The sequence below is a fragment of the Helianthus annuus genome, chromosome 11, assembly GCF_002127325.2.
Source record: "Helianthus annuus cultivar XRQ/B chromosome 11, HanXRQr2.0-SUNRISE, whole genome shotgun sequence".
Lineage (NCBI taxonomy): Eukaryota > Viridiplantae > Streptophyta > Magnoliopsida > Asterales > Asteraceae > Helianthus > Helianthus annuus.
Window position 1 is genome coordinate 26,799,702 of NC_035443.2, and position 14,596 is coordinate 26,814,297.

Genomic DNA, 14,596 nt, shown 5'->3' on the forward strand with positions numbered 1-14,596 from the left:
TAAAATACAAAAATAGGCATAATTGTGGAAGAATTGTAGGAAAAACATAAAAAAACCGGTTTGTAGGTGTTTTGTGGCAATGCTTGTGACGATAAATTTTTGTCGAAAATTTGTGAGAAATTTTGTCAGAATTTTGTAGCTATCCTGATTTTCGACAAGCATATTTTGCACGAAAAGTTTTGTAGCAAATCTGTAGGTAAAGCCAATTTTCTACAAATTTGCTACAAATTTGGTTGTCACAAAGTAGGCACTTTTCTAGTAGTGTTTGGAATCAAGCCTCAAACATTGATTAAACTGGAACTCAAATATTATGACTGAGAGTAAATGAGGCAAGACATCATACTAAGTTTTTTCCTTGATAATTTGAGAAAACATAGGCAAGATAAGGCGTAAAAGCACAGCAGGGTCTTAAGTTTAAATGTGTTCATTTCATATAAAGTAGCGAGATATATAAAAGTTCACATATAAGCTATGTTGATTTTAGTTAATACATAGTACTTGGCCAATCTGAATTCCTTAACAAGCTTATCTGTTATATTTTCTGGCTGGAAGTTGTTTCTTCTAACACATGCAGCTTTTATTTTATCTACCATTCAACATTGAAATGCTTAGTTCATTGTTAGAACTTGTTCCATATGAACTTGATGATTGAGTAGTATCATGCTTTGTTTTTCCAATGTAAAAACCTGGTTCTTTGGGTGAAGGCAACGGACCCTCACTCCCTAACATCAGGATTACAGAAGTCATAGTCGGCCTATCTTCAGGGTGACGTTGAACACACAGCAAACCAATGTGGATTGATCGTAGAACCTGAGACACGTTGATTGATTCACCTAGGCACTTGGCAACTAATTGCAAGGATTTATCTTCATTATGGAGTTCCCATGCCTGTTAAGAACAAAGAAGACTGTTTCCTTAGCTCAAAAGGGCATATTTCGCTGAAAAAGGTAACCGACTTTGTTCCCATTTGTGTTTAGGTAACTAGCTTTATATTTAGCTCAAGCTATCAAAAAGCTCTCATTTTGGGTAATCTTGGAACCAAAGCTTTTTACCTTTATATGAAATTTGCACTCTCAAAATTACCAAGCCTAAACTTACATATCCAATAAGGTTGTTGCAATGTTCTTTGTGGACAAACCCACGATTCTTTTCCCCACACACAATTTCCAGCATTATTACGCCGAAGCTATATACGTCTGATTTTATCGAAAAGATACCATCTCCTGCATACTCTGGTGCCATGTAGCCACTGCGACGAATCAAAGTTAGTGTTAGCGATTCACTATATAGATGTGAATAAATTTAAGATAGTGGAATCTCACTATGTTCCAACTACTCTGTTTGTATTTGCCTCTATCTGATTTCCTGCAAAAGTTCTAGCCATGCCAAAATCTGATATCTTCGGGTTCATATCCTTGTCTAGTAAAATATTACTGACTTTGAGATCTCTGTGTATGATTCTGAGCCGAGAATCCTGGTGAAGATAAACAAGTCCACGAGCAATTCCATTGATAATGTGGTAACGTGCTGGCCAATCAAGGAGTTGGCTTTGAGTTTTATCTGCGAATAGTTTGAATTCAGTTTACGTCCTTGTTGATTTGATATTGTTCCAAGTTATTAATTCATTTACCAAATAAGAAGGAATCAAGGCCTTTATTTGGCATGTATTCGTAAATCAACATTTTTTCAGTTCCCTCTATGCAACAGCCAAATAGCTTGACAAGATTGCGATGCTGTAGTCTAGATATTGAGATGACTTCATTCTTGAACTCATGAAGTCCTTGAGTGGATGTTTTTGCTAGCCTCTTCACTGCTATTTCCTTCTCATCTTCGAGTACACCCTAGAGCATAAACATTTACAAGTTATGGTATGAATCATCTTGTTACTACAGATGATCATGAACACCATATGTACTACATAGTGAAGAACGTAATGATTAACCAAGTCCATCCGAGTTACAACCAATGGGCCTCTCGGCCGGTTATGTTTATTTGTTTTTAGTCTAGTTTTTATTATGGGTCAAACAAATGATTATGTTTATGTTTGTTATTTGGGCCGTAGGCCATATGTAAATGGGTCGAACAGATTTGATTAAGTCCAGTAGGGTATTAGCGGTTAAGAACAAGGAGTTGGGCCAAGCATCATGAACCGGCACGTCCTGGAGGATAACTACCCGAGCGGTTATCTCTCAAACGTCGTATCCTTTCAATTTGAAACGTTGTGACTCTTGAAACGTGCCTGTTCACTGCTATAAAGCCGCTGCCAACATTCTTGTTCTCCGGTCAGTTGGTTTGTAATCCGAACGTGTGTTTACAAGTTGTTATTCAAGTTCTAGTTTGTTCAAGTATTTTCAATTCGGTTAGTTATTATCTTGCAAATCTGTTTTCGTTCAATTCATCATGAACACTTGTGATTGTTGTGGGTTGTTCAAAACCGATTGTGTATGTGGTCACAATACCATCCGTTCCGATTGGTCCTGGGTTTCCGATGACGATGATACCAACATTGGTATCAGAGCCAAAGGTTTAATAGGAAGCGGAAGGGATTGTGATCAAGAAGAAAACCAGGTTCGTGGAAACAAAGGGAAATCGGTGGTTACCGATTATGGTGATGATGTTTTTGTTCGTAGTGGAGAGTGCGGCCGGGCGGCGGAAGCGGATGAGTACGCGCAGGGGAAGCCAACCATGCGGACCGGGGTATCACCAATGAAAAAGTTTCCAAAGAAAGTGTTTCAAAAGGGTTTCGTGAAGAAGTCCGGGAAGAAACCTAATGCACCAGTGGGTAGGCCGAGAAAACCGGGGGTTCGGTGTTTCAAGTGCAAGAAGTTCGGCCACATCGCGTCAATTTGCCCTAGTAAGTATATTATATTATCACCATTGCCAATAGAGTGTGATTATATTGTGAAGGATACTTGCGGGGGTAAATGGGATTCAATCTGGGTTGTGGATCCCACGTTTAAAACGCATATGACGGGAAACCGTAATTTGTTTAAGTGTTTCAAGAGACACTTCGGGGTTGTAACGAATGAAAATAGGAAGGATTTTTCGTTCGTACATGGAATAGGAGAAGTGAGAGTGCCGGTGGACGGCAAGGATAAGACAATCCCGTGCGTAAGTTATGCACCAAAACTTGACAAGAATGTTCTAAGTCTAGAACAACTCTTGTTTCAAGGGATTGAGACGGTCACTATGGGTGAGAAGTGTGTTTTGAAGAAAATGTTTGGTTGTCGATCAAAGGGGTTCGACATATACGAAGACAAGTCGGAAACCGATTTGGAACAAGATTATCTTAATGCTTTCTACGATAATCTTGGGGTTGATAATGGCTACAAGAAAGAGAAAGAGGAATTCCAAGAGTGTCTGGGGGATTATTATGAACGGGAATTCGAGAAGTCGAAAAATAAAAGGAAAGTGTACGGTGAACGCTCAATCGCTAGGAAAGAAAAGGTTGTATACTCCAAGAAAGCGAAAAAGGCGTTGCTAATCTACATTGAAGGCGAGAAGGATAATCCGCGCCAATCAAGGCAAATGCTTCGGGAACGGGCAATAACTCTCTCTCAACTCGAGGAGGACGTTGTTGAAAGAGATTTGATCATGGAAAGTTGCGTGGAACCAGGGGATCTTATCACACTACACGAGGAAATCAAGAAGCACCCAAGGTTCTTCGACGCACCGTTCGAAGAAATTTTGGTTTGGTTCATCACGGACTTTCTAGGGATTGTTTGTGAGAAGGCGATGCCACTTGAGTTAATTGATGGACGTGATCTCAGTCTCATACTACTACACCGCATCGTGAAGCATAACGGTGGGTTCGAAGAGATAATGGAGAAAGACATGTGGGGCGATATATCGGTGAAATATGGCTACGACGCGGATGACGCTTACGAGATGAAGGTCGCCTACATCTATTATCTAGAGTTGGTCGAATGGTATTTCGACTACATCAAGAAGGAGCGTGCAAGAGAGAAAGTTGGCATGGCTGAAAGCTCAAGCAACAACTGCGGTTGGCTCGACGATTCAAGCGACGATGACATGGTGGTCAAGATCGAGGTCACCAACAACCGCAAGGAGTGATCGTGATCGAAGGACTCGGATGTTCTTGTTTAAGGGGGAGAATGAAGAACGTAATGATTAACCAAGTCCATCCGAGTTACAACCAATGGGCCTCTCGGCCGGTTATGTTTATTTGTTTTTAGTCTAGTTTTTATTATGGGTCAAACAAATGATTATGTTTATGTTTGTTATTTGGGCCGTAGGCCATATGTAAATGGGTCGAACAGATTTGATTAAGTCCAGTAGGGTATTAGCGGTTAAGAACAAGGAGTTGGGCCAAGCATCATGAACCGGCACGTCCTGGAGGATAACTACCCGAGCGGTTATCTCTCAAACGTCGTATCCTTTCAATTTGAAACGTTGTGACTCTTGAAACGTGCCTGTTCACTGCTATAAAGCCGCTGCCAACATTCTTGTTCTCCGGTCAGTTGGTTTGTAATCCGAACGTGTGTTTACAAGTTGTTATTCAAGTTCTAGTTTGTTCAAGTATTTTCAATTCGGTTAGTTATTATCTTGCAAATCTGTTTTCGTTCAATTCATCATGAACACTTGTGATTGTTGTGGGTTGTTCAAAACCGATTGTGTATGTGGTCACAATGCCATCCGTTCCGATTGGTCCTGGGTTTCCGATGTATGTGGTCGCAATAACTCTCTCTCAACTCGAGGAGGACGTTGTTGAAAGAGATTTGATCATGGAAAGTTGCGTGGAACCAGGGGATCTTATCACACTACACGAGGAAATCAAGAAGCACCCAAGGTTCTTCGACGCACCGTTCGAAGAAATTTTGGTTTGGTTCATCACGGACTTTCTTGGGATTGTTTGTGAGAAGGCGATGCCACCTGAGTTAATTGATGGACGTGATCTCAGTCTCATACTACTACACTGCATCGTGAAGCATAACGGTGGGTTCGAAGAGATAATGGAGAAAGACATGTGGGGCGATATATCGGTGAAATATGGCTACGACGCGGATGACGCTTACGAGATGAAGGTCGCCTACATCTATTATCTAGAGTTGGTCGAATGGTATTTCGACTACATCAAGAAGGAGCGTGCAAGAGAGAAAGTTGGCATGGCTGAAAGCTCAAGCAACAACTGCGGTTGGCTCGACGATTCAAGCGACGATGACGTGGTGGTCAAGATCGAGGTCACCAACAACCGCAAGGAGTGATCGTGATCGAAGGACTCGGATGTTCTTGTTTAAGGGGGAGAATGAAGAACGTAATGATTAACCAAGTCCATCCGAGTTACAACCAATGGGCCTCTCGGCCGGTTATGTTTATTTGTTTTTAGTCTAGTTTTTATTATGGGTCAAACAAATGATTATGTTTATGTTTGTTATTTGGGCCGTAGGCCATATGTAAATGGGTCGAACAGATTTGATTAAGTCCAGTAGGGTATTAGCGGTTAAGAACAAGGAGTTGGGCCAAGCATCATGAACCGGCACGTCCTGGAGGATAACTACCCGAGCGGTTATCTCTCAAACGTCGTATCCTTTCAATTTGAAACGTTGTGACTCTTGAAACGTGCCTGTTCACTGCTATAAAGCCGCTGCCAACATTCTTGTTCTCCGGTCAGTTGGTTTGTAATCCGAACGTGTGTTTACAAGTTGTTATTCAAGTTCTAGTTTGTTCAAGTATTTTCAATTCGGTTAGTTATTATCTTGCAAATCTGTTTTCGTTCAATTCATCATGAACACTTGTGATTGTTGTGGGTTGTTCAAAACCGATTGTGTATGTGGTCACAATACCATCCGTTCCGATTGGTCCTGGGTTTCCGATGACGATGATACCAACACATAGAAGGTCATGTAGTCATAGAATACCTTGTAAACTGGTCCAAAACCACCTTCTCCAAGTTTGTTGTTCAATGAAAAGTTGTTTGTAGCTTCAAGTATTACAGACAAACCAAATAGTGGTAGCTCGAAATCTTCATCACTACTTCGATTTTCAGAATTATTTTCGTTTCCAGGTCTCCCTGCGAAATGGATAACCACAACTTCTTATAAAAGAACTAGCTAGTGACACTATACAAGTGGCAAGACAAGATAGGCCAGTTGGGTTATGGTAATTTATTTATACGCGTACCTGGTTGCTGTTTCTTCTTATTAAAACGATAAAATAAGCATATTGAAACAAGTGTGATCAAAACTAGGAATGCTACTGGGACAATGACTTGTATTCTTCTTCTCCCTACACCTGAGTGTTTAATGTTTCCTGTCGACTCTGTATCAAAACATGATGTTCATTTGACATTTAGATCATAGTTAATCATCAAGTGCGTAATGAAAATAAAACCATTGTGTATATTTACCTATCTCTGAATGCGGCACTCGTATATAAAGAGTGTCTCCATTTTGAGGAACCGTTCTGATATCAACTAGGTCACCATACCATAGCAAGCAACCACTCCCAGTCCCTGAGATATTTGAATTTGTATAAGCGGTACACGAACAATTGCTCTTACAAATCTTCTCACATTCGACAAGGGACATCGTCTGGTTATACCATGAACCCCGAGTGTCTGGTAACTTCAAATTTGAATATTTGTTGAACCCTTCCCCAGGTTCACAATCCAAAGGAATTGTACGTCGACAACCTTGTGACCAATCTGCAACCCTCCACTGATCAGGAGATTTGGGTTCAAACCCCTTCAAACATTCACAAACCGGGGTGTTGTCAATGTTGCAGCTCCCGAATGGCCCACACACCTCGTAGCGATCACATATATCACTTTCAGGGGCCAATATAATGTTCCAATCGTTTATGCTATCAACCCATAACAAGCGTTCTAACCGACCATTTGGTTTTAACACAAGCCTTGTATATACGGAAGAATTTATAAGATTATATTGGTAGTATATTTCTCTCTGGTTAAGAACAAATGTGAAGTTGTAAATTATGTTTGGTTTCAAATTAAAAGCCCCGCTAAACCGGAGTCCATTCCATGGCCCAGCCCGGAACCTTATTTTCGCGCCATCCCTTAGGATCAGCTGAGGGTAACCTCTGATATCAATCGAATAAGAAAACTCACCAGAAGCAGGATCTTCGACTGATTTCCATGACGTGTAGTGTCTTTCAGTTCGGGTAACCAAATTCCAGCCCACCTTCATTTCGGGAAGTAAAGTGTCTGTCATTAAGTCAAAACTTTGCCATATGGGATTTTCTTGATTGATTTCATCTTCTTCGTGGATTATAAAGTTGCCTGTATCTAGAAGCTGACCAATCGGATTCCTCACTATCTTGGATGATGAATTTGTTGACAACCATACCACCTTGCCCATGGTGGCATCCCGGAGAACCAAAACTCCCTGAAGGGTGAGAGTTAGCTCACCGGAGGTATTGGTGAGCGGTCTGTCCCGGTTGGCTACCCATACAACAGTTCTGTTTGATATTTTCTTGTACCAAATTCCGATGTAATGGTTCATGGAGTTAGGGGGGCTAAAGAAACCAAGTTCGAAGGTTTCTTGTGGCGAAACGATGGTTTCATTATATCTAAGGGTTTGGTTTGCAGATATTGTGTGTGCAGCAGCATGGGTAGATGTTATTGATGCATAAAGTACACCAAGGAAGCCAAAGATCAATCTGGTCTTGGGCACTCTTCTTTCCTCCATTAACGTGTCACTAAGTCGTGCATGTACAGTGTAACATTTTTGCGAATTATAACATCTAGATTGATTTCAAGAAATGAAATGTCAATGTACGTTCGCGAGGTCTTGTTTCCTGGAAGTTGGTGCAGTAGAGTATCACTTACGTACATAATTTATTTCTTTTGAAAGGGACTACTGTTCTATTTTCAGCCTTACAAACTTATTTATTATCAATAAGGTTTTTGATTAAATAATTGATACATTGGTTTAAAAGTAGCACTGAAGTTACGAAAGAAGCAAGAAAACTCGCTATTAGAGCATCTACAGGCTGCCAGACAGCCCTGGGAGGGCTTTTCCAGTGACGTCTGTTTAGGGTGAGGGCGAACACCAGCCGGACATTAGAGGGCTTGTCCGGTGATGTTCGTTTAGGGTGATGTCTGGCTTTCTGAACGGAAGCGGATGGACGGGAGGTGGGCCCTGCTAAGTGTATGTGCATATTTATCTGTGTAATTTTTTTAACATATATATTAATTTTGAAATTTAGAAATGGAATTTAAATAATTTATTACAAAAATATATTTTGTTGATAAGAGTAAATGTACAAAGTAGAGTGATGTGGAAATAGAAGTAACATTAGAGAGAAAATGAATAATATAGAAACATAGGTGAAGATATGATGTGACCGTTTTGTGGGAGTTCCAAAGAGATTTGGAGATGCTCTTAAGAAGTGCTATCCACGAACACTTTTGGTGAACTTTTGAAATGTATTCATGTTGATGAGTCCCCTCAAATGTAAGACGCGGAGACTGATATGAAATGATATCTATAGAAAACTCTCTCCAAAGTTATAATTTTCTTAGGTTGATGGAATATTATATATCAGCAATTTAATAACAACTTCTCAAGTATTGCTTCATCATTAACAGAACCAACATGGCATGGTACAATGGTAGTACATTGGTAATAACAATGCATCACGTGTTAGCTTGGGTAGGTAATAATGCAGAGAAGTGAAGTGTTTGTCTATATCTTTCATGAATTGAAACCCCACAAAATTAATTATTGTACTAAATCTTTAGTTGGCATGTCTGGTCTTTGTAACAAAGATTAGGAGGTATTATCTATACAATGTAAAGTGTAGGGGTCTGGTAAAATAATAAATTGGTGCCTGTGGACCTGCAAAAAGTTTAAGGGGTGCCTAGAACCCTCCTAGCAGAGGCGTCTATGAAAATTCACGTATTCTGTTCGAGCTCGAAAAAATGTGCCCTTCCACAATATTTTATTATTATTTAAAAAAATTAAATTAATATTGGACTTAATAAACTAATGCCAAGTGGGCTAAATTTTAAACCATAAAAAATATTTGTAAATGGCCTATATTGGAATTGGTATGTGTTTACTATTTAAAAAAAATAACATATATATAGGATATTTTTTTTTTTTTAAAAAAATCGTGTGCCCCTCGAAATCACGGGCCTTGTGTGAAGGTCCTCCCCGCACATCATCATAGCCGCCACTGCTTCCTAGGCTTCAAGTAAATTAGCCCGTGGGTGGATCGGTAACTTATTGGTTAAGCATGTCGTAGCAAGTAGCAATATGAATACAAGTGCACATTTTTTACACGCACAATGATATAAGTTTTGTTGATTTTGGTCAATGATTAATATTTGATGAATTTGAAGTGTTTAAGACACACAACTTCCATTTTATCTGCCATTCAACACAGTAATGCTAAGTTCATTGTAAGAATAAGGTCCACATGAGCTTGAAGATCTTGTAGTATCTTGCGTAGTTTTTCCAACATAAAATCCTGGTTCATTGGGTGAAGGCAATGGACCATCACTCCCCAACATCACGATCACAGACGTCATAGTCGGTCTATCTTCTGGGTTACGTTGAACACACAACAAAGCAACATGGATTGATCGTAGAACCTGAGAGACACTGATTGATTCACTTAGAGATTTATCAACTAGTTGCAAGGATTTGCCTTCATTATAGAGTCCCCATGCCTGTCAAAAGCAAAGAACACATGCATAATTGTTTCAAAAGCTTTATACTCTTTCATTCAAACTAAAAAACCAAAGTTATTTTACCCTTTCATACGGTTTGCAAATTCAAAATAGAAAGGTCCAAACTTACATGTCCAATAAGGTTGTTGCAATGTTCTTTGTGGACGAATCCTCTATTTTTATCCCCACACACAATTTCCAGCACCAACACGCCAAAGCTATATACATCTGATTTAATTGAAAAGACGCCACCTCCTGCATACTCTGGCGCCATGTAGCCACTATGGGGAATCAAGTCAGTGTAAGAGATTCAATAAATACATTGAAATGAGTTTAGGATTGTTAAATCTCACTATGTTCCAACCACTTTGCTTGTCTTTGCCTCCATTTGGTTGCCACGAAAAGTTCTCGCTGTGCCAAAATCTGATATCTTGGGGTTCATATTTTTGTCAAGCAAAATATTGCTAACTTTTAGATCTCTGTGTATGATTCTGAGCCGAGAATCCTGATGAAGATAAAGAAGTCCGCGAGCAACTCCGATGATAATGTGGTAACGTGCAGGCCAATCAAGTTGTTCCCTTTGAGTTAAATCTGCGAATAGTTTGAAGTTTAGTTATACCCTGGTTAATATGATACCTTTCCATGTTTTTTTCTAATTACTTCATTTACCAAATATGTAGGAATCAAGGCCTTTGTTTGGCATGTATTCATAAACCAGCATCACTTCGTCTCCTTCTATGCAGCAGCCCAATAATTTAACGAGATTTCGATGTTGTAGTTTTGATATCAAGATGACTTCATTCTTGAACTCATGAAGTCCTTGGGTGGATGTTTTTGCTAGCCGCTTTACTGCTATTTCCTTCCCGTCTTCGAGTACACCCTGAAACATAAATCCCGATGATAATGTGGTAACGTGCAGACCAGTCAAGTTGTTTAGATCTTCAAGATTACATGTTTTATGCTAAGAATCATCGTTTAGTAACACATGAACACCGCCGTCCGCCTGCATTACATAGAATTAGGGTCATGGAGTGATATATACCTTGTAAACAGGTCCAAAACCACCCTCTCCAAGTTTGTTGTATGCTGAAAAGTTGTTTGTAGCTTTAAGTATTGTAGACAAGCTAAATAGTGGTAGCTCTAGATCTTCATCACCGCTTCCATTTTCAGGATCATGTCTAAACTTGTTACTGGATGTCCCTGTGAAGTGGACAAGCACAGCTTTGGTTCAATGAACTTGTAACACTGTTAAACTGGTACATATACGTATTTTCCCAACATCAGATTTTTTATTTAATAACTTGTTACACGGATATGATTACATGTTTCTATTATTTACGCAAGTCAATAAATATTTCTTTTGTTGTGTCACAAAAATAAAACATAACTTGAGCCGACCTATTCATAAATACACAACTATTTGGTAAACAAACTCCATACCTTGTTGCTGCTGCTTCTTCCTATTATAACGATAAAATAGGCATATTGAAACTAGCATGATCAAAGCTACAAATGCCACGGGGACAATAACTCGTACTCTGCTCCCTGCACTTGACCTTTTATTGTTTTTTACCGAATCTGCGTGAAAACATAATGTTCATTTGATATTTTGACATATAATAAAGAAGACAGTAATGAAAAAAAAAAAAAAAAACTAATGTTTTGATCTACCTAGCTCTGAAGGTGGCATTCGTATATAAAGAGTGTCCCCTGTATCTGCAAACGTTCTGATATCAATCAAGTCACCGAACCAAAGCAAGCAACCACCTCCAGAGCCTGATATATTTGCATTTGTGTAAGCAGTACAAGAACAATTGCTTTTACACATCTTCTCACACTCTACAAGGGTCATCTTCAGGTTATACCATGACCCCTGAGTGTCTGGTAACTTTAGATTTGAGTATTTGTTGAACCCCTCCCCATTTTCACAATCCAAAAGGACAGTACGTCGACACCCTTGTGACCAATCTCCAACTGTCCACTGATCAGGAGATGTGGGTTCAAATCCCTTCAAACATTCACAAACTGGGGACTGGTTGATGTTGCAGCTCGCATATGGCCCACACACCGAGTATTGATCACAGTGGTCGATTTCTGAGGTTAAATAAAGGATCCATTCTTTTTTGCTATCAATCCATAATAAGCGCTCTATACGACCATTTGGTTGTAACACCAACCTCGTAAAAATCGAACTATTTTTCAGATTGTACTGGTAGTAAATTTCTTTGTCATTAAGAACAAAGGTGAAGTTGTAAATTGGGTTTGGTCTCAAATTAGGACCTCCACTAAACCTGAGTCCATTCCAGGGACCTTCCCGGAACATTATTTCCTTGCCTTCTGTTTGGATCAGCTGAGGGTAACCTCTGATATCAACCCCTGCAGAAAACTCACCCGAAGCAGGATCATCGTTGGACTTCCTTGACGTGTAGCGCCTTTCCATCCGGGTAACCAAATCCCACCCTGCCTTCATTCCTGGAAGAACGGTGTCTGTCAGAAAGTCAAAACTTTGCCATATGGGATTTTCTTGATTCGTGTGGTCACCTTCGTAAATTATAAAGTTGCCAGTATCTAAAAGCTGACCAATAGGATTCCTCACTGATGTCGTTGATGAGTTCGCTGACGACCATATGACATTCCTTGTGGTAGCATCCCGGATAACTAAAACTCCCTGGAGTGTGAGAGTTAGCTCGCCAGAGGTATTGCTGACTGGTGTGTTCCTGTTGGCTACCCATACAACAGTTCCAGTGGATATTTTTTTGTACCAAATTCCGACATAATGGTTAGTGGAGTTAGGGGGGCTGAAGAAACCAAGTTCGAAGGTTTCGTTGGGGGAAACAATGGTTTCATTATATCTAACGATTTGGTTGGCAGATATGGTGTCTGCAGCATGGGTAAGAGGTATTGATAGATAAAGTGCAAGGAAGCCAAAGATCAACCTGATCTTGGTCATTCTTCTTCACTGCATTACCAAGTCCAGAAGCTAAAAAGAAAACTCCATTTTAGTTGATTTAACAAACTAAACGTCAATTTTGGTAGGCGTTTTATTCCTGGAAGGTACCATTTTATTTCTTTTAAAAGGGTCTTTTGTTTTATTTTCATTTTTTCAACCTTTCATACTCATAGTAAATTAATATCATCGAGTAGAGAATTTTAGACTATTTAAGTAATTTTTTTGTTTCTTATTCAACACTTTTCATACTCATAATAGTAAATTAATATCATCGAGTAGAGAATTTTAGACTATTTAAGTAATTTTTTTGTTTCTTATTCAACACTTCATACTCATAATAGTAAATTAATATCATCGAGTAGAGAATTTTAGACTATTTAAGTATTTTTTTTTCTTTCTTATTCAACAGTTCATACTCATAATAGTAAATTAATATCATCGAGTAGAGAATTTTAGACTATTTAAGTTTTTTTTTTCTTTCGTATTCAACACAACTAAGAGCATTTCATGGACGGAAATTTTTATAGTATCTAAAGAACTAGTGACAACATATCTATGTCACCAGGACGGGACGGGTCGGGTTGGTCCGGTTAAGACGATGCGAGTCAGCGGCAGTGGTGGACCCAAATTATTTTTTTATGGACGGAAATTTTTATAGGTCGGTTGTCTATCACTAGATATTAAAATAAGGTTGATCGGTTCAGTTCGGGTCGGGTGAATCACGTAATAAGATAATAAAACCAGATTAATTAAAAATACATAAAAATTGATCCGTAGGTCAACCGAAAAAAATTATCATTCAAGCTTCACTCTTTGCTTCTTATCTCATCTCACCCTAACTACTTTCCGTCGGTAGCGTTCACTCTTCGCTTCTTTTCGTTATTTTCTCTTCACTTTTACTAGGTTTTAAATAGTTTTTATTCCCTCTTTGCTTCTTTTCTTTATTTTCTGTTCACTTTTACTAGGTTTTAAGTAGTGGTGTAACTAGAAGTTTTAAGCTACACTGCGTAACTAGATGTTTTAAAGTAGGGGTTGTGATATGTTTTACGTTTGTGTGCACATCAACAATCTGATAAATTAGCTTTTTTCTATCTTATTTATAGTGATATATATTGCTATTTAACAATTTAGTTAAGTCTTAATGCTTTATTTAGCCTTTTTCCTTTTTTTTTTATTAAAGTATTTTCTTTTTTAAAGATATTTCTACGTATAAAAACAGTTAATACACTTAGTTATTTGTTGTATTTATGTTATTCTCAAATGGGCTCCTTTTGCAAATGATCATTGTATTTATACATGCTTCTGCAGCCCTATTTGTTAGGCAAACAGTTAACAATTATAGGGTATCATTTGCCAGTTCTCCTCCTCTCCCTCACCCCATCATCTTCTCTCCCTGATCATCCAACTTTCTTTCTCCTTCCATGGCTTCTTCTTCATCTTTGATTGTCTATTAACTTGAATGAAATGAATGGAAGAGTTACAACACAATATATATGCACACCTATGGACTAAGTAATAAATATAAATTACAAACAAGGACTTATATTATTTAATATTCCCCGGCAAGCTGAACGGTGGCGGACGAATATTGAGTTGGTCACGAAGTTGATGAAACGATGCTTTTGGTAAACTCTTGGTAAATATGTCGGCAACTTGAAGCTTGGTTGGAATATATTTAGTGGACAATTTGCCGGATAGAACTAGTTCCTGAAGAAAGCGGTAGTCGAGATCAATATGTTTTGATCTTTTGTGTGAAATTGGATTTTGAGTCATGAAAATCGCACTTTGGTTGTCAGACAACAAAGTTGGTCTCGTGAGTGGTAGAGCTCGATGTTCTTGCAAAAGATGAGTGAGCCAAATAATTTCCTCCGCTGTACGTGCCATAGCACAATATTCCGATTCGCAACTTGAACGAGCAATTGTCGTTTGTTTCTTAGCGCACCATGAGATGAGATTTCCACCAAGAAATATAGAATACCAAAGGTGGACCG

The 14,596-nt window shown here is 38.9% G+C and overlaps 2 protein-coding genes across 2 annotated transcripts; both read right to left on the minus strand.

Moving 5' to 3' along the window:
• Nucleotides 1-408: 408 nt before the first annotated feature.
• Nucleotides 409-8,525, minus strand: LOC110889909 (G-type lectin S-receptor-like serine/threonine-protein kinase At4g27290). Its single transcript, XM_022137484.2, has 7 exons — nucleotides 6,368-8,525; nucleotides 6,142-6,279; nucleotides 5,880-6,031; nucleotides 1,631-1,841; nucleotides 1,323-1,560; nucleotides 1,099-1,249; nucleotides 409-888 (listed from the first exon to the last, which is right to left on the minus strand). The coding sequence occupies exons 1-7, from the start codon at nucleotides 7,665-7,667 to the stop codon at nucleotides 583-585; spliced, it is 2,496 nt and encodes an 831-aa protein (XP_021993176.1). The 5' UTR covers nucleotides 7,668-8,525; the 3' UTR covers nucleotides 409-582.
• Nucleotides 8,526-9,272: 747 nt separating this feature from the next.
• On the minus strand, nucleotides 9,273-12,677 carry LOC110889910 (G-type lectin S-receptor-like serine/threonine-protein kinase At4g27290). The gene is made up of 7 exons (XM_022137485.2): nucleotides 11,327-12,677; nucleotides 11,096-11,233; nucleotides 10,698-10,855; nucleotides 10,325-10,535; nucleotides 10,009-10,246; nucleotides 9,786-9,936; nucleotides 9,273-9,655 (listed from the first exon to the last, which is right to left on the minus strand). The coding sequence occupies exons 1-7, from the start codon at nucleotides 12,603-12,605 to the stop codon at nucleotides 9,350-9,352; spliced, it is 2,481 nt and encodes an 826-aa protein (XP_021993177.1). The 5' UTR covers nucleotides 12,606-12,677; the 3' UTR covers nucleotides 9,273-9,349.
• Nucleotides 12,678-14,596: the final 1,919 nt, after the last annotated feature.